The 19,163-nt window shown below is 35.1% G+C and overlaps 2 protein-coding genes across 4 annotated transcripts in view; one reads left to right on the forward strand and one right to left on the reverse strand.

The window, feature by feature from the left end:
- The window catches only part of LRRN3 (leucine rich repeat neuronal 3), a 38,688-nt gene extending 34,304 nt beyond the window's left edge, over positions 1-4,384 (forward strand). Inside the window, exon 2 of the mRNA XM_043589279.1 lies at positions 1,376-4,384. Coding sequence (XP_043445214.1) covers positions 1,735-3,861 — 2,127 coding nt within the window. The 5' untranslated portion in view covers positions 1,376-1,734 and the 3' untranslated portion in view covers positions 3,862-4,384. The remainder of the gene's footprint in view (positions 1-1,375) is intronic.
- IMMP2L (inner mitochondrial membrane peptidase subunit 2) overlaps positions 1-19,163 on the reverse strand; it is an 886,026-nt gene that overhangs the window by 452,938 nt on the left and 413,925 nt on the right. The window lies entirely within an intron of this gene.

Genomic DNA, 19,163 nt, shown 5'->3' on the forward strand with positions numbered 1-19,163 from the left:
AGTTTTTAGATAAAATCACATCTCGGGGCCCTTGGCTGGCTCAGTCAATAGAGCATGCAACTCTTGAGCTTAGTGTTATGAGTTTGAGACCAATGGTGGGGGTAGAGATTAAACTCTTAAAATAAAAGTCACATGTCTTAAAGGATAACAGGAAAATTAGGTATGACTGTTAACTGTAAATTGTTTATAATTTTAAAAAACAATTTTTTTAACTTAAAAACATGTTTCTCTCTCTCTGTAGAGACTGCATTTCCAAATATATTTATCTCTCTCATAGAAACACCCATCTTAGAGCAAGTCAACATGCCAATATGAATGTCAATACTGGGCAGAGATGAAAGAAATAACAGTATTTACAAAATCATCATTCAGAAGACCACTATTGCTGGGAGGCAAAAAGCCCCAGAATGAGGAGTGCAGGCATGCTCTAGTTGCAGGAAGAGTTCACCCACAGTCCAACTGATGGAGTATACATCTAAAAGCAGTGTGGTATTTTAAAACACAGCACATATCAAAACTACAACCTAATTTTGGATTGCTTATTTTTATGTGATAAAGACATGAGTATCCACTTAAAAGATGGAATATCTAAGTGCCTGTTTTCCTCATGTAATGAAGTTACTTTTTCATTTTTAGTGACTAATGGGATGTAAGTTATTTTCAGGGAAAAAGAAAACAGTCAAACGTTAATCTGAATGTCAGTAAAGAATGACAATCTACAGGTACATCCATGGCAAATTAGACTTAATCGCTTCCAAATACTGAAAAATTCAAGTCACTTTATACAAAGGAGACTATGGAGAGAAACATGAATGTCAATGGGAAATCTGGCTAAATCCCACTACTTCTAGTTCATTTCATAATTTGTTTCTAAATTTTGTCTCTTGGGAACCCGAGGAACCACAGGCTAACTCATTTAATTGTAATTGAACAGTATTATTTATTTGTAACCATTTAATTTTTCTCCTCTAAGAGAAAAAAGCAAGCCATCATCTTTGAAAGGCTCTTCTTTTTCCCTATAACTAATTATGAAAGAGAATGACAAATATAATAAACAAAATTCCCAGGTATAAACAAGTAAAGATGGGAAGTAACAGAAAAATTCTAGAAGCATATTCACTGTGTTTAATATAACTTCAGCCTTCTAAAGACTTGATTTCTCAGCCTGTCCAATGTCTGGGCCAAGGATAGGCATAACAAGGACAAAGTCATCAAAACATATTGAGTTAATTGTAAACTAAAAAAAAAATTATATGTAAGATAATAATAATTAGTTAATCAATCATGGTATTTTATGGGTATTAATTATGGTATCGTTTTTTCCTTTGGACTAATTGTTCTTCTCTTTTTTCTTTTATGTTCTATTTTATTATAGTCAGCATCATGCTGCTATTCCCGCAAGTACTGAACAAGCATGGGATGTGAATATCACACTCCTAAATAAATGAATTGCTCAATTTCCTGTGACCATCTATACATCCTCCATCTTCAGAAAGTGTATCAGTATTCTATCATAGAGGAGATAGTGGTCTGTTTTCCAATATGCATGACATCTCTGGACAAGACAATTGTGACACCAGCACTTATTTCCATGAAGAAAAACTTTGTGGTTTTATGGCATTCATCATTTGACAAATGCACCTATTTTCCTTATCAATCAGCTCTTACTGAACTTACTCGCAGTGACTGTGGAATCCTTAAGGGCCCATTAAATTTCTGAAGAAGAAAGCTAAGATGAAGGACATGCCACTCCGAATTCATGTGCTACTTGGCCTCGCTATCACTACACTAGTACAAGCTGTAGATAAAAAAGCGGATTGCCCACAATTATGTACATGTGAAATCAGGCCTTGGTTTACACCCAGATCCATTTATATGGAAGCATCTACAGTGGATTGTAATGATTTAGGTCTTTCGAGTTTCCCAGCAAGATTGCCTGCTGACACACAGATTCTGCTCCTACAGACTAACAATATTGCAAAAATTGAATATTCCATAGACTTTCCAGTAAACCTTACTGGCCTGGACTTATCTCAAAACAATTTATCCTCAGTCACCAATATTAATGTAAAAAAGATGCCTCAGCTTCTTTCTGTGTATTTAGAGGAAAACAAACTAACTGAGCTGCCTGAAAAATGTCTGTCTGGACTGAGCAACTTACAAGAACTCTATATTAATCACAACTTGCTTTCTACAATTTCACCCGGAGCCTTTATTGGCCTACATAATCTTCTTCGACTTCATCTCAACTCAAATAGATTGCAGATGATCAACAGTAAGTGGTTTGATGCTCTTCCCAATCTGGAGATTCTGATGATTGGGGAAAATCCAATCATCAGAATCAAAGACATGAACTTTAAGCCGCTTATCAATCTTCGCAGCCTGGTTATAGCTGGTATAAACCTCACGGAAATACCAGATAATGCCTTGGTTGGACTTGAAAACTTAGAAAGCATCTCTTTTTACGACAACAGGCTTATTAAAGTGCCCCATGTTGCTCTCCAAAAAGCTATAAACCTCAAATTCCTGGATCTAAATAAAAATCCCATTAATAGAATACGGAGGGGTGATTTCAGCAATATGCTACACTTAAAAGAGTTGGGAATAAATAATATGCCTGAGCTGATTTCCATCGACAGTCTTGCGGTGGATAACCTGCCAGATTTAAGAAAAATAGAAGCTACAAACAACCCCAGGTTGTCTTACATTCACCCAAATGCATTTTTCAGACTACCCAAGCTGGAATCACTCATGCTTAACAGCAATGCCCTTAGTGCCCTGTACCATGGTACAATTGAGTCTCTGCCAAACCTCAAGGAGATCAGCATACACAGCAATCCTATCAGGTGTGATTGTGTCATCCGCTGGATTAATATGAACAAAACCAACATTCGATTTATGGAGCCAGACTCACTGTTTTGTGTGGACCCACCTGAATTCCAAGGACAAAATGTTCGGCAGGTGCATTTCAGAGAAATGATGGAAATATGTCTCCCTCTTATAGCTCCTGAGAGCTTTCCTTCTAATCTGGATTTAGACACTGGGAGCTATGTTTCCTTGCATTGTAGAGCTACTGCAGAGCCACAGCCTGAAATCTACTGGATAACACCTTCTGGTCAAAAACTCTTACCTAATACTCTGAAGGACAAGTTCTATGTCCATTCTGAAGGCACACTAGATATAAATGACATAACCCCAACAGAAGGGGGTTTATATACTTGTATAGCAACTAACCTTGTTGGTGCTGACTTGAAGTCTGTTATGATCAAAGTGGATGGTTCTTTTCCCCAGGATAACAATGAATCCTTAAATATTAAAATAAAAGATGTTCAGGCCAATTCAGTTCTGGTGTCTTGGAAAGCAAGTTCTAAAATTCTCAAATCCAGTGTTAAGTGGACAGCCTTTGTCAAGACTGAAAATGCTCATGCTGCCCAAAGTGCTCGAATACCATCTGATGTCAAGGTATATAATCTTACTCATCTGAACCCATCAACTGAGTATAAAATTTGTATTGATATCCCCACCATCTATCAAAAAACCAGAAAACAATGTGTAAATGTCACCACAAAAGGTTTGGACCCTGATCAAAAAGAATATGAAAAGAGTAACACCACCACATTTATGGCCTGCCTTGGAGGCTTTCTGGGGATTATTGGTGTCATATATCTTTTCAGTTGCCTCTCCCAAGACATGAACTGTGATGGTGGACATAGCTATGTGAGGAATTACTTACAGAAACCAACCTTTGCATTCAGTGAGCTTTATCCTCCTCTAATCAACCTCTGGGAAGCAGGCAAAGAAAAAAGTACAGCACTGGAAGTGAAAGCAACTGTTATAGGTGTGCCAACAAATATGTCCTAAAAACAACTAAGTAAACCTACTTCAAAGAAAATCTTAAGACTGCACCTATGCTTGAAAAAAGACAAAAGCAGAGAAATATTACTTTCTAGAAAGAAGTTTAAGCTTCACCAATGCTGCTCCTGACCAAGGGAAATATGTACAAGTTCAGCATTTTAATTACCTGGCTTCAAAGGGTACTGTGGCAACCAAATAAAATAATTCCATTTTCTAGAACTTTCATGTAACTTTTATGTCTGGACTACAGTTAAAGTGGACAAAAACATTTCTGTATTTTTTTTAAGTATATAAGAGTAGTTGAACTGAGCAATACCTCCTCCTGTGTTGTATTACACATATTAGCCACGAGTTTTTGCAGTGACTAGATAACTTGAATTGACACGTGGTGTAATAAAATGGACAAATTCTGTAGAGTAGACACAGTGAGTATGTGGGTCTCTTTTATAAGAAAAAAAATACATTTTGGATTAAAATCAATTGCTTTTGTCTTGTTTTTGTTTCTAAATAAAGAATAATTTCTGGGAAATGTCATCTGATCAAGTGTCATTTAAATGACAGCATTTTTTAAAACCGTTTTTCTATAATGAAATTTGGAATGCTAAGACACTTTTATTGGGTTCTGTAATTACATATTTGTAATGTACAAGAATGAATTTAGGACATTTTATCTGTATTGAAAGGCAATAACAACAACAACAACAACAACAACAACAACAACAACAACACTCTATTTAACCCTTTATTGACAGAAACAAATCCTCAGGGATATCATGCAATCACTTAAATACTTTCTTAACAAGCAACTTTTGGAGTGGATTTAATTGTTAAGTTCACATAATGTAAATCCAATATCTGAGGAACTGAAAATTTTATTTTAATAATTAGTAGTACCTCAACTGTAAGCTGCTTGCTTTGCAGAAAATATTGCCAAATTTTGGCAGGACTTAGGATTTAGGTCTAATTTTCAAATCTCTGATTCTGAATATTTAGTGTGCTTCACTGCAGTAAGAAGAAAATGATATAACAATTTGCTGTGTTTCAAATCTAACAACCAAACACATTGTACAAGAACCCAAAAGAGGGAGGTTTATATACTTGCATAGCAACTTACCTGGTTGGTGCTGACTTGAAATCTGCTATGATCAGAGTGAAGGGTCCCCAGGATGACCATAAGTTTTAGAATTTTAGAAGACTAGGATATTCCAAGAGTAGGATTTTAAAATTTTACTTTAAACATATTAGATATTTGGTAGAGTATGCTTATCAGGTTCAATTTTATAAAATTCTCCCTTTTATTTTGTTCACCACCATACAAAAATGACATAAATCAGATGATTCCAGAGTGTAACAAAATTTAAGAGGATAGTTTTGATAATAAACAGAAAAAGCTTCAAAGACTAATTTAGAGTAAAGGTAAAAGATTTAGTTCTCTATGACTATATTTAAGACACCTAAAAAACACAGCTTAAAAAAATCACTGAAGTGCCAAAAACATTACTAATCACTTAAAGATCTAAAATAGGAAATATAAAGACTTCACTTGGAGAAAATAACCAAAGTCTTTCAGGGTTTTAAGTCATATTTCCAAACAAAGACCCACAGTCCTAAAAAATAAATGCATTTGTGTACAAAAAGAATATCCTGAAACAATAAAAACCTTCTAAGATAATAAGCCATACTTTTTATAGGCAAATCGCTTACCTCTACAAAGCAATAAGGCTTCCATGTTAATTGCTGCTTTGCCTGTTCATAATGAAGTGTTTAACTTTTCTTACAATAGCTTGCTGCATGTTATCAACATGTCACTGGTCTGTGAACATTTCCAGCCCGTAGCCATATCAATTTATTTGTTAATGCAGACATTTGCTTTTATGATAGCCTTGACAGTTTCTAATTAAATCCTGCTGTTTTTGACAAAGTGGAAGGTAATTGTTATGAACTCTTTAAAACAAAAGGACAAACTGTTAATTTTAACACATCGAAAATATAAAACTTGCTAATTCAATGTGTTTCCCAAACACAAATTTTACAATCTGATGAATCACTATCAGACAGAGGCTGACATTAGAATTTATCAGGAAGGCATGCTCATACATCATGAGATGTTTCAGCACCATGGACAGAGCTTTTTAGAGCCAGGCTATTTGTCAAAAATATAGGAGCTGAAATATGACCTATTAGGAGGCAGGTATTGCATAGGTCAGCAAGAACTTTCTCAGGTATCTTGTATGTTTCTTTTAAACCTATCTGCCCAAAGAACTATAACAAACATAGCAGAAAGCTTAAAATGCATTTCAAGCTACATTTTTCTTAGAAAAATTGTAGCAAATAAGCACTCTGAATAGTTACCTAAGAGTGGACAATGAAATGAAGTATTTTTGTTACAGCCAAATAAATACAGATGCTCAAAGAAAATCATGATCCTATTTACTTCCTTAAAATTTAATCTAAATTGCCAATGAGAGTAAAAAGACATTTGCTTCAATAACAAGAACAGCATTTCCTTCTAAACCTCACATAAAATTAAGCACTAGTCAGAATACTCAAAGCATGTAACTTACACTTTGGTGATACTATATGGATGCAATGGCAAACTTTACCTATAACAAATAAAACTCTAAAGTTTATATCTCTGTGAATGTCAACGGATCTTCTCACCTTGCATGGAGAAAAACACTTTTTCACAAAAATATTTAAAAATTTTTAAAATTTGATTTGAGAGACAGCACATGTGCACAAGCAGGGTAGGGGCAAAAGAAGAGAGAGAGAGAGAGAGAGAATCTCAAGCAGGCTTCAGGCCCAGCACAGAGCCCAATGCGGGGCTCAATCCCATGACCCTGGGATCTTGACCTGAGCCGAAAGTGTAAGCCGGATGCTCAGTTGACTGAGCCACCCAGGCAACCCTTTACAAGAATGATTTTAAAATAATTATATGCTTTATAACTTATACTATGTAATAAAATTCAAATCTTCTGAAGATAAGCATGCCCCGTTGAATACAAGTGACGTATGAAAACAATGCAGAGCAAAATGTGTCTTTGTTAGCAAAGGTGATCAACAATATGCAGCCAGTCATGTGCTGACAATTTTGCCCAGAAAGAAATGAAATCCATTTATGGTGTCTCTATCTATCTTTTGATACTTGTTTTAATTCTTAAAATTTTATTTTAATTAGATAAAAGGTTTTTAAGCAAAATTACATATCAGCAAGCATAAGTTTAAAATTATAATTCCTTAGTCTATTTGTTAAACTGTAATTTTTTTGGTTATCCTCTATAAATATTTACTGTATGGCTATTCGTCACTGGAAAAACAGAAGTGAACAGGACATATTTCCCACCACTTAAGAGACTTATATTCTACTGGATTACATACTGGTTATATATCACTGCTTTCAGAAGTATGTGTTAATTAGGTTACCTAGTAAGAGTCCCAGTTTCAATCTATACTTTCACAGAATAACAATACTCAAAATATCATGTTTTATTCTTGCTCTAAAAGGTTTTACTTATTATACTTTGGTATGAGAATTTAATTCAAATTTATTATAGGCTTTAATGCACACACACACACACACACCAGCCTGAATCTATACCTAAATTGGTTAAATCAAGAGTCATGTCTACCAACTATGAGCAAAAAATTTAAAATTTTATAGATTATTCTTTCACATGAAAAAATCAGAAGAGATATGTCATTAACTAATAAAGCTAACAATAAAAACAATGAAAGGTTTAAAACTATGTGTTTGCTAAAGCAAGGGAAAATTCCAATGAAATACCTCACAGCTGCCACAAGTGTCAGGAAAAAAAATCTCTTTGTATATATCACTATTAAACAAAATCTTCAGCTTCATCCCAATGTTGGCAGTTTAGGAGATATGTAATAATGAACAGTGATTAAATTGCGGTTGCATTTTCTTTGATCCAATCTCCCTGCTCTCTCTCTCTCTCTCTCTCTCTCCCTTTCTCTAATACTCTCCTTCCCACACAAAAAAGTATAATAAATAAGTATACTTCCCAACAAAGTATAATAAATTAGTAAAGGTTTTTTTAAGTGTATAGTTGCCAGATACGTTTACTATATCAAGCATCCCAAATGGTCATAAACTACAATGATCTCTTCCACCACATTCTCAGATGGTAATATTCTCACCCTTAGTTCTACAGTCCCTATTCTATATCATTTTACCCTGACTAATACATTGTTAACTAGGTCATTGCTTGGGATCATGGCAGTATGTTAGTGGAATGAAAGAACCATGCCTAGAATCAAAATGCACTAATCAGCACCGTGGAGCTCTGGAAAAAAAAACTGATTCCAGTTTCAACACAATAGTGGCTGCTTCTGTGTGTTCATTTGTAAAATGAGGGCTCTATCTATTATTAAGGGTGACTACCACTTTGATTTATCTTATTCCTCTGAAGCAAGGGAAAAATAAAAACACCATTTGTACACAGGAATAAAATGACAAAATCAGAGTTAATTCTGAAAGTCATAATCCATATATCCAGTCCTAAGAAAAATCATTAATAGATAAATGTTTAAAAAAGAATATTGCAGTGAAATATAGATTATTTCCAAAATCTATCCTAAACATTTTATTAATTATATAACAAAGGTGCCCTTGAATTGAGTAGTAAGCATTCAGTAGGCTTAGGTAAGAAGATCATATGAACCAGAACACAATTCATTTTTATTCCTACTGAAAATAGACAGGCCCACAGAGATTTGAATTTACTATTCTGATTCACTTTATATACACATCAGAGGGCTCCTAAAGCTATCTTTGAAATTAGCCATACAGTCAATACCAACTAAGGGGTTAGATACATCACAGATATATCAATACAACTTTCTCTTAAGAGCAAACTGAGGTATTCAAATAAGTAATAAATTCAGAGAAAATACTATATATGATTTCAAAATAATTGCAGAGTGGCCCAAAGTAACAAAGCATAGCACAGAGAGTTATGGTTGACCTTGGCAAGTCTTTCAGAAGAATGAACTATAACGGAATTTGAAGACCTCATGGCATTTTGTGTGTTTATATTTATCTTTTCCGACTCTAATATATCATTAAAAAAACTAATAGTACTATGTGTCCAATGTAAGGAAAATCCAGCTTCTCATTAAAACATATGGTTCAGTGTCTGAAGTTATTGATTCAAAATCCAATTGCAATATCCATTTATAATGTTTATTAGCCACTGGAACAAATAGTGGAGTAAGCTTAGGACATAAATTGACCATCTTAATCCTAGCATTGAGAGCATGAGAGTATAATAATAATAATAATAATAATAATAATAATAATAATAAATCTCTCTGTCATTTGTGGTACCAGATTCAGGGCTGGTAAAGACAAATAGTTCTTAAACCATGAGAGTTACCACTATTAAAGCAATATGGTCAAACACACCAAAGGAGTTCTGCAAAAGAATACTTTATAAAGATGAAATTTATTATTAGAATTCAGATCAAAGTTGGATACCTCTGGCAAACATCCTTTTAAAATTTTTTTTTCAACGTTTATTTATTTTTGGGACAGAGAGAGACAGAGCATGAACGGGGGAGGGGCAGAGAGAGAGGGAGACACAGAATCGGAAACAGGCTCCAGGCTCTGAGCCATCAGCCCAGAGCCTGACGCGGGGCTCGAACTCACGGACCGCGAGATCATGACCTGGCTGAAGTCGGACGCTTAACCGACTGCGCCACCCAGGCACCCCCATCCTTTTAATAATAGTTTCAGAGACCAGTCACATATTCAATAAAGAACAAGAGAACATGTCTCCAAGAGAAGTTTAAGTCATCTAGGGTCCCTTTTCCTGTTTACTAGTCAATTAATCAATAAACCAACATTCCGTTATATAATTTTCATATTAAATTATTTATTTTACCAGAGATTAAAATACATTTACAAACAGAATGCATGAATTTATATAACTATGAAATTTTAACTATCCAATTCAAACCTTTGAGCTTAAAACTCCTTCAAACAAGGGTTATGATATAGAAAAGGAATAAAAATAGAAGAAAACATTCATTTCTTTCTATGAACAAAATCTTTATCTATAAAAATATATAACAACAGATTGCACTGAAAAGAGGAACTACATCAAAAACAACTGTGTGAGGATGAGGGCATTTAGGGTTTCTGTCCAATGGATTGTGTCTCAGTACAGGCTCAGTCCGAAAGTGATAATATAATGCTTGAGATATTTTTCTGGCACATAAAATGCTTAGCAATTAATATATTATTAACATATTATTATAGTTGAATAAATATGCATTAATATATACTTGAATAGCAAGATGAAAATTAGGAAGGAATAAGAGAAATATTTACTGAATGCTGAGCATGTGCCCAACTAACAATTTGCTAGGGTCCTAAGAAATCTACTCCGATTCTTAAGGAGAAAGGATATGGAAAAAAATGAACATTTACCATCTTAGTATGTCAGGTATACTAATGAATATGCTTACTCCCTCTCTTGTCTGTGTGTGTGTCTGTGTGTCTGTGTGTGTATATATATTTATATACAATATATATAAATTCAATTTTTATGAAATTTCCAGTAGTACAGTATTCACACTCTCATTTTATAGAACGGCCTCAGAGAAGTTGAGTAATTTTCCTTCCTAAGAGAACAATATAATAACAGAGCAGAAAAACCAAATATACAACATCATGGCAAATAATAACATTCAGGTACTCTTTAAGCATGCACAACCCACAAAAATAACTATCAGATAATATTTTGGGGGAGGAACAACCCATCAATAATATGCCAGATTCATTAATTATGCCTATTATCTTCTATCTATCTCCATCAACATGTTTCTTTATAACATTTTAACTCAGTTTTGCACGAGGAATTAAATATAAAGGGACCCTATCTGTCAACTTCCAGTTAGTATTTACCCAAGACAGAAAAATGAGCACTCGTTTATCAACAATAACAGCGACAAAAACCTGCACATATTCTTACAAATAAAAGTTTTAAAGTAAGTATATTCACGAAGTACTCACTGGATGCAAAGCACTTTTAGGGACTTTTAAAAGACTTTCTTGTGATTGTTCCCATGCATCCATTTCACAGTCCCAACGTATAAAGCTCTTGCTTTTCAATCCCATCACAGAAAAGTACAAGATGGTCAATTACCTGTTTAACCCTCTTTCTGACTCCCAGATGATAATATCATATACAGTAACTCTGACCTTGGAAGGAGAATCCTGCTTTAAAAGTAAGGATTGAGGGAGAAACATTTTTCTTTCGCTGCTTTGCCATCATCCCCATCCTTGCCAGTACTGGAGCACTACCGCCATCATCTTAAGAGACTCAGCAGTCAGTGTGCTCTGACAGAGTTAATCTTTGTTGGATCGCATGTCTTGTGTCATAAACCTTGGCTTCTGAGGAGTAAATTTATGAAATGGAATTTGTGTATTGGTTCTGAGGAATTCTAATAAATTAATTTCGCTCTAGGAGAACGGAATTATTTAAGAGAGGTTAGATGACACAGTTTGTTGAAAAATGGGACAACAAAAAAAAGTTTGACACTGTCAAACTTATCAATGTAATAAAGATGTACAGATGCCTATTTGGAAGTTCATCAGACATACTTTCCAGGAGAAGAAGCAAGGTAGTTTGGTAAAACAAACAAACAAAACGAACACATCCACAGGTTAATAAGTTTCTATGTAATTAAACTGGCATGAAGAAATAATTTTAAGTGTAAAGAACGTTCTCAGTATTCAGTGAATACTAAATTTTACTTGCAAATATTTGAAAGTCACTATGGTAAACCATGTTCTAATGCCAAATGATATGCCCACCTTGATTATTTTTTAATGAATCATTGGTATGGTAGAATTCCTTCTGAGAAATAAGATTTGGAAAATAATACAGCAAAGTTACTGAACAGAAAAGCAAGAAGTGGCCCATGTTTTCATTCATCCATTTTATCTATGCACTCTTCATTTACTGAGGATCTACTAAGTGCTAGACACATTATTAACTACTAGAGATTCGATATTGACTGTGATAGACAAATTCCCTGACCTGACAACATTTATCATCTATAGGTAGGTGACAACAAGTAAATCTAGCAAATGCAGTGCAGGTTAATAAAAACAGTATAGGCATGAGGATAGCTTACATGTATTTGGGGGATATAGGTTATTATAAAGGGCCTCAGAAAGGATTCTGACAACTAAGACTATCTTTACACGATCTTCCAATTAAAGAGCAGAGGAATGCTGAGATAAGCTAGGGATAGTGTAGAGATGACAATAAGCTAAAGGATTTGAATAGCATCAGACTGCTGTGTAACTAGGAGAAAGTCTTCAGGAAGGAAAAAAGCTAGAGTTGGCCTCAGAAAGAAAACTGGAAAGATGGGTAGAAATCAAACCTTATTTGTTTCTAACAAATATTTTGGCAGACACCACTATCCAAGAGAAAATGACAAGGTCAAATTTAAAACACCAGGACTAATTTATAAGGCTACAAATACTAGTTCTCCATCTTTCAAACTTGTCTCCCTCTGTAGCCAAACCCTAATCTCCCATCGTATCCCTAGTCATCCATAGCTGAACATATGAGAAGTGGAAAATAAAAAAGGAAAGGGAATTAAGCACACTATGTACCCCACCCTCTCAGTCAGGTCTTCCCTAGTCTGAAACACCATGCGCGCGCGCGCACACACACACACACACACACACACACTCAAGACCCTCAAAAGCATACACTCAGACACACAACCTTCATGCTCAGTTTTAGGAGAGTTCATAATTTGCACATTATTTTCATTTCAGATATTTTGAAAAATACATCTCCCATGAAATCACAGAGGGTGAAAATATTACTGCAGCTCTCCACTCTCTCCCCAAAAGGCAAATAAATGAAAGAGACTGTAGGTATTCTGAGAAGTTTGTACATAAAAACCCAAACGTAATATAAAATTAAGGTCTATGTCTTTGAATTTAAGACTAATCTACTTCAATTTTCATTGCCAATTGCATTTCTCTTTCAGAAATTTCACGAATATTTTACATAGACTTTAATAAGTATATAAGTACAAAAATAGATACAGGAAAACCAGGGGAAAAAAATAATGTGTCTCATTTACATGGACTATGCTTTCTACAATACCAGACACAGTTCTAATGAGATCTCACAGGTATCACTTTCTTCAGATAATAGAAAAAAAGAAATTGTCCTGTATCATTTATATCTAAGTGAGACCTTGAACTCAAATTAAAATAGGAAAGAGTATTTGTAGAAATACTGATTCACACAAATAGGATACTCATTCTAGGTGTTCTCTACTTTCTCACCACTACACTCTCTCAAGAAGAAAGGTTTCACTAAGATTGTTAAAATGAGGGAGTGCCTGGGTGGCTCAGTGGGTTAAGCACCTGACTTCGGCTCAGGTCATGATTTCCCGGTTTACTGGCTGGAGCCCCGTGTCGGGCTTTGTGCTGACAGCTCAGAGCCTGGAGCCTGCTTTAGATTCTGTGCCTCCCTCTCTCTCTGTCCCTCTCCCGCTCATGTTCGCGCTCTCTCTCTCTCTCTCTTTCTCTCTCTCTCACAACCCCTCTCTCTCTCAAAAATAAATAAAATAAAAACATTATTTTAAAAAAAGATTGTTTAATATGAGTATAATATAGGTTTGCAGAGTAAAGAAGTACATTGTAGCAAATAATTTAAGGGTCAGTTTTGAGGATGTACTTAAAAATTAATAAAGGAGATAAGCATTAAGAGACATAATAAACATAATAGAACATAATAAACAATAAAAGATAAACATTAGCATAAAAATTTGTAGACACTTCTATCAAGTTTTCTCAATAATGTTTTGAGAGAACTGTGATATAATGACCATTAAATTAGTCATTTCTCAATTCTTCAATATCTTGTTGAATACACTGTTGTATATTTTCACCTGAAACCAAGAGGGCAATTCCAAACAGAAAATAAACTGGGTAAAAGCACATCTACTTTCTGAAGATACTTAAAATGGCAGTATCTGAGTATGCTCAGAAAGACTTCTACAATGTCATGATGCTAGCTGCTAATTTTTGAAGAGAATGTCAACTAACGATGGCGGATGCATTTGTTTCATTTCACCCTGGTATAGACAATGGAGAAGGGTCAGAGAGCTTTTACACAAAATGATTACATTTTGAAATAAGCGTAACAAGAGAGTGGCCTTTATTTTATTGATAAGAGTAACTCTGCCCCAGTACTTGGCTGCAGGATTCAGGTCTACTGTTGTTCAGTGTGAATACTTAAAACACCAGGTAAGAATATGTAGATCATATTAAGGCTGTCATTTCATTCTTGAAAAAATAAGTTAGGTTTGAACTTCACAGAAGCCAGAATATATAAAGTATTAGAAAGTCTGATATCAGGAGCCCAACACTTGGAACTGAAATTAAAACCTTCAGCTTATGAGGATGCTATAAAATTTTACTGATTACACATCTGTAAAGTATGTCTTAAGATATGACATTTTCATACCCATTATATCTGGCATTTGAATATATTATCCATAACTACTCTGTGATGTCAGGAAAACTGTGCTAACCTACCTTGATGAATTAATTATTGGTCACGAGGAAGGAAATATCAAATAAAATTACCATCAGACAAAGTTTCAAACCTGTTCAATCTTCCCATTGCTCCAAAGTGAGCACTGTCAAATATCTGTGGATGCCTTTCCCAGGGGCAAGAGACTTATCGATAAAGATTTTTGCTGTATTGGGAAAAGATAACCCTGTGATCTTTAAATAATCTGGCTACAGAAGAGTTTTAATGTTAAACCTCTCCTCAGGGCGCCTGGGTGTCTGAGTCGGTTAAGCGTCCGACTTCGGGTCAGGTCATGATCTCACGGTTCGTGGGGTTTAGCCCCACATCAGGCTCTGTGATGACAGCTCAGAGCCTGGAGCCTGCTTCGAATCCCATGTCTCTCTCTCTCTGTTCCCTTCCCCCACTCATGCTGTCTCTCTGTCTCTCAAAAATAAATATACTTAAAAAAAATTAAAAAAAACCCACAAACCTCTCCTAAAGTCTCCTTGACTTAAAATCCCCAGATTATCATCAAGATGTCACATTACTCTTTTAAAACACAATGTTTTAAAATATAATTGTATATTATTTTATCTTAATACATTTTATTGAACATCATTATACAATATCAAGAAAATACAGAAAAGAGAGCTTCACGTTCTCTATGGTCCCCATATACACTCTTTTAAAGCCTACGATTTTGCCTTCCACAAATTCTGTATTATCCTGGACTTTACTACCTTCACTCTTAGTCCAGGCTAGAGCTTTCCAGACTTTAAAAGTGGCAGATGTCCAATTTCAGAATGAAAGAAGACTTCAGTGCTCACCCGACCATCTCACCAAGCCCCTGTATCTCCCAACAACATGGTTAACTGATGTTACCATCCTCTACTGGATCAGTCCCTTATATGTCAATCTATTACATTTTTGAAAACTCTACAAGTAAACAGATTGTTCCATTCATGTTAAACTGAGCATTTCCTTCTTTCCAACCTACACCAGTTTTATTTCAGGGAACAAAAAGAAAAACAAATAAATGTATAATATATATACCATAGAGCACCTCTACAAGACCACTATGCCATCATGTCCCTATGTCTTTGCTCCAAACTGAAGGAATTCATGTCCTTAAAGCAATTCAGGTCACTCTTCTCTGGAAGTGATTCAAGCCATTTGAGTCTCAAAATATAGGACTGAAAACAGAATGTAACCCTCTAGGTGTGCTAAAATCTAATCTCTTTATTTGGTTGGAGAGCAATTTAATCAAATTCTTGCACTATTTTCAAATGAAAACAGCCAATTCTAGGCAGATGAGGGTCATTATATTTGATGCCAAATCTTGTGGTTAGCAGCATCACCAATACCATCATCACCAGCAGTTAATAAATACTAAGTCCTATAATACATATACATTTGTTTAACCCCTATGAGGAAGATTCTTTCCATAGCATATTTATATTACAGGTGAGAAAAGTTCATTTTAGAAAGTTTAAGCAACTTACCAAGACTTCACTAGTTAGTTTTTATGTGTAGTGATGAAATGGACTTGGACTTTATGTAAAACTAAACTGACTGGTTTTGTTAGCTTACTAACACTTATAGTAAACCTTGGAATTTATCACATGAACTAATATGACCTCTTAGGTAAATGTCACTCAGCAGATAGTAGGAGTGGATCTTATGGCAACTTAATTAGCACCAGCAGTTATCATGAGAGCAGCTACTCAAAAAGAAAACTAATACAAACTCTTTCCATTTGTCCTGGTTATTTTATTGCTTAACTTAATAACAGTAGTCAATCCCCATCATGAGTTAACAGGATGCAGAGGAGGAGAGTATAGATTAGAATAACTAAAGTTTGTTTTCATTTAGCGATTTGGCTTCTAAATTTATTTTAAACTGTACTCCACATTAAAATAAATTTGATACATTGCAACACACACACACACACACACAATTTAAGTTTCATGAAAACTCTGGGCAATGTAAACTCATATTATCTATTCTATTTTTTTAATGCTGGATGATCTATTAATTGATTTCATTAACTACTAATAAGTCATGATCTGCAATTTGAAAAACATTGAGCACCTACTAGTACAATCATGGTCAGAAATGAAGCAAGACTCAAGAAATGGCTGTGCAAGTGCCATTTAGCATCTCTTCTTTTGTCTGAATCAGTTCAAAGCTTAATACTGTTTCTCTTTACTCCAGGAGAAAAAGGGAAAGTAAAAGAGAGGAATAGATGACAAGAGCAGGTAGTAAAGTGGTACCACATGAAGGAATAGAAGAGGGTGAGCTTGATACGTATATACTGAGGCTTAGGAGAGCTGAATAACTTGCCCAAAAGAAATTATTGGATTTCATACCCTAATCTGTAGGACTCCAAAATTCCTAATTTTTTAATAGCTTAGAGAATGGACTACAGGAATACAATCAACATCTCTAGAATGCATCCATCTAAAGGTACCATACTAAAAACTTCTCAAAGGATAGAAGAAATCTTATAATAATTAAATCAGTAGATTTTCTTGTTATATATTTCTAAGCAAGAACCTCCATTGGTAGATTCCATGGCTTTCAACTAGGAATGTTTTCCTGAGTTTCATTTAAAGAAAGGAGCAGTGAATAAGCTTCTTCCCTATGTCTCTGTGCCTCTATGCCCAAATCTCCTTCTGCTCTCTCTTGTAAAGGCACCAGTCATCGGACTAATTCCAGTAGGACCTCATCTTAATCTATTAAATCTACAAAGACCCTACTTCAAAATAAGGTCATATTCACAGGTAATGGGGTTAGGACTTGACTATGTCTTTTCAACCCACTACAAGCAGAAAGAAATGCATAAATCTAGGATGTCAAACATAGAGATCCAGTCGAATTGGAATATTGTGAAGATGGCTCAGTTCAAGTGCTAATAGCAGCAGAGTATGGATGGAATGGTGTCAAACTCTCTCCATCTCAGTTCTTTGAAAATATTTACAATGGTATAACAAAGATGCGAGCACATATAAAGTAAAATTAATTTTCAAGAAGAATTTGTTCTTTGTTCAATTTATAATAATTATCATTCTGGAAGAGCCATTTAGATGTCTTCAAAAAAACATTTTTTTCGGGGCGCCTGGGTGGCTCAGTCGGTTAAGCGGCCGACTTCGGCTCAGGTCATGATCTCGGGGTCCGTGAGTTCGAGCCCCGCCTCGGGCTCTGTGCTGACACCTCAGAGCCTGGAGCCTGTTTCAGATTCTGTGTCTCCCTCTCTCTCTCTGACCCTCCCCCGTTCATGCTCTGTCTCAAAAATAAATAAACGTTAAAAAAATTTAAAAAAAATTTCTGTTTGAAGTAAAGAATTTCTTAATAAGTGTTTATTTAGTTGCTTTCAACTCATTTCACCATTTCCTAATCATAGCAAAAAAAAAAAAAGATGTCAAGCCAGAATTACAATTTTCCATTATGCAAAATAAAACTTACACAGAACACTGGCATATTGCTTTATACACTTAGGAAGATCAGTTTTTTTCTACTTCCCACCTTCAGACATATTGCTCAAAGTAAGAAAAGGCGAATGTAATCAAGCTTGGTACGCCAAGAAGCCAAGCAAATGATAGGGAAAAAAAAAAATCTGATTTGAGCGATAAATACATTAAATCACCACTTCAGTGTTATGAATGATAAAAAGCACAGAGTCAAAAGCAGTTCAGTTTTTATTTTAAGTTTTTTATTTTGAGCAAGTGAGCAGGGGAGGGGCTGAGCGACAGGGAGAGAAAGAATCCCAAGCAGACTTCATGCTGCCAACGCAGAGCACTATATGAGGCTCAATCCCATGAACTGTGAAATCATGAACTGAGCCACAATCAAGAGTCAGACACTTAACCGACTGAGCCACCCAAGCGTCCCCAGTTCAGTTTTCTTAAAACAAGGAGTAATTCAACAGGTTTACCACAAAATAGAAAACAGTGTTGAATTTTTGTGAGACCTTTAGTACGAATGAGTTAAGAAGTTATACTTAAAATCTCACTTTGAAATACAATTGGAGAACAGATTCACTACACTTTTGTATAAAGTAACCTTAAAACAGAAAAAGTTAGCTCATTCATTCTTCTCAGTATATTTGGAGGATATGGATAATGTCACATTGCCTAGAGTAATCTTGATGCCTTTGTTCTACTGCAGGAAACAAGATCCCTCCAGCTAAAGTTTTTCCTCTGCTTTTGTCTGTTCGGCACTAACACAACTAGGGTGACGGTCTCATAAAATAACTGAAGGCACTCAGTCTGTCCAATGACTTGGCATCCCTCCAGCACTGGCACTTTGTGCCTTACATTAACTCCTGGGGCCACAGCACCAAAGTAAGAAGGAAACAGTGTGCCTCCCTGTTTAGTTGTGGTAGCTATTTTTTATGACACAGGCAATATAATTCATTGTTTCTTATTTAACTGCTTAACCCATCTTAAATTTTAATTGCCACCCACAAACAAACAAATGGCGTAACTGGTTCCAAGTTATGTGTAATTTATAGAAACAACCCTGCAAAATGACTTACAAAAAATGAAAACGGTCCTGTGAAAAAAGTAGAACACAGCTAAAAAAGATTAGATATCAGGTTCTCCCAACATGTACTCCTCTTATTTTAATTCATCTCATATTCCATTCTTACAAACCGAAAAGTATAGTGAGTTGCTTTGCCAATGAAGAATGCCAGAAATTTTGTGGTCACTTGCCTGAAATAGCTTAGCATTT

This window comes from Prionailurus bengalensis, chromosome A2, assembly GCF_016509475.1.
Source record: "Prionailurus bengalensis isolate Pbe53 chromosome A2, Fcat_Pben_1.1_paternal_pri, whole genome shotgun sequence".
NCBI classification, from domain to species: Eukaryota; Metazoa; Chordata; class Mammalia; order Carnivora; family Felidae; genus Prionailurus; species Prionailurus bengalensis.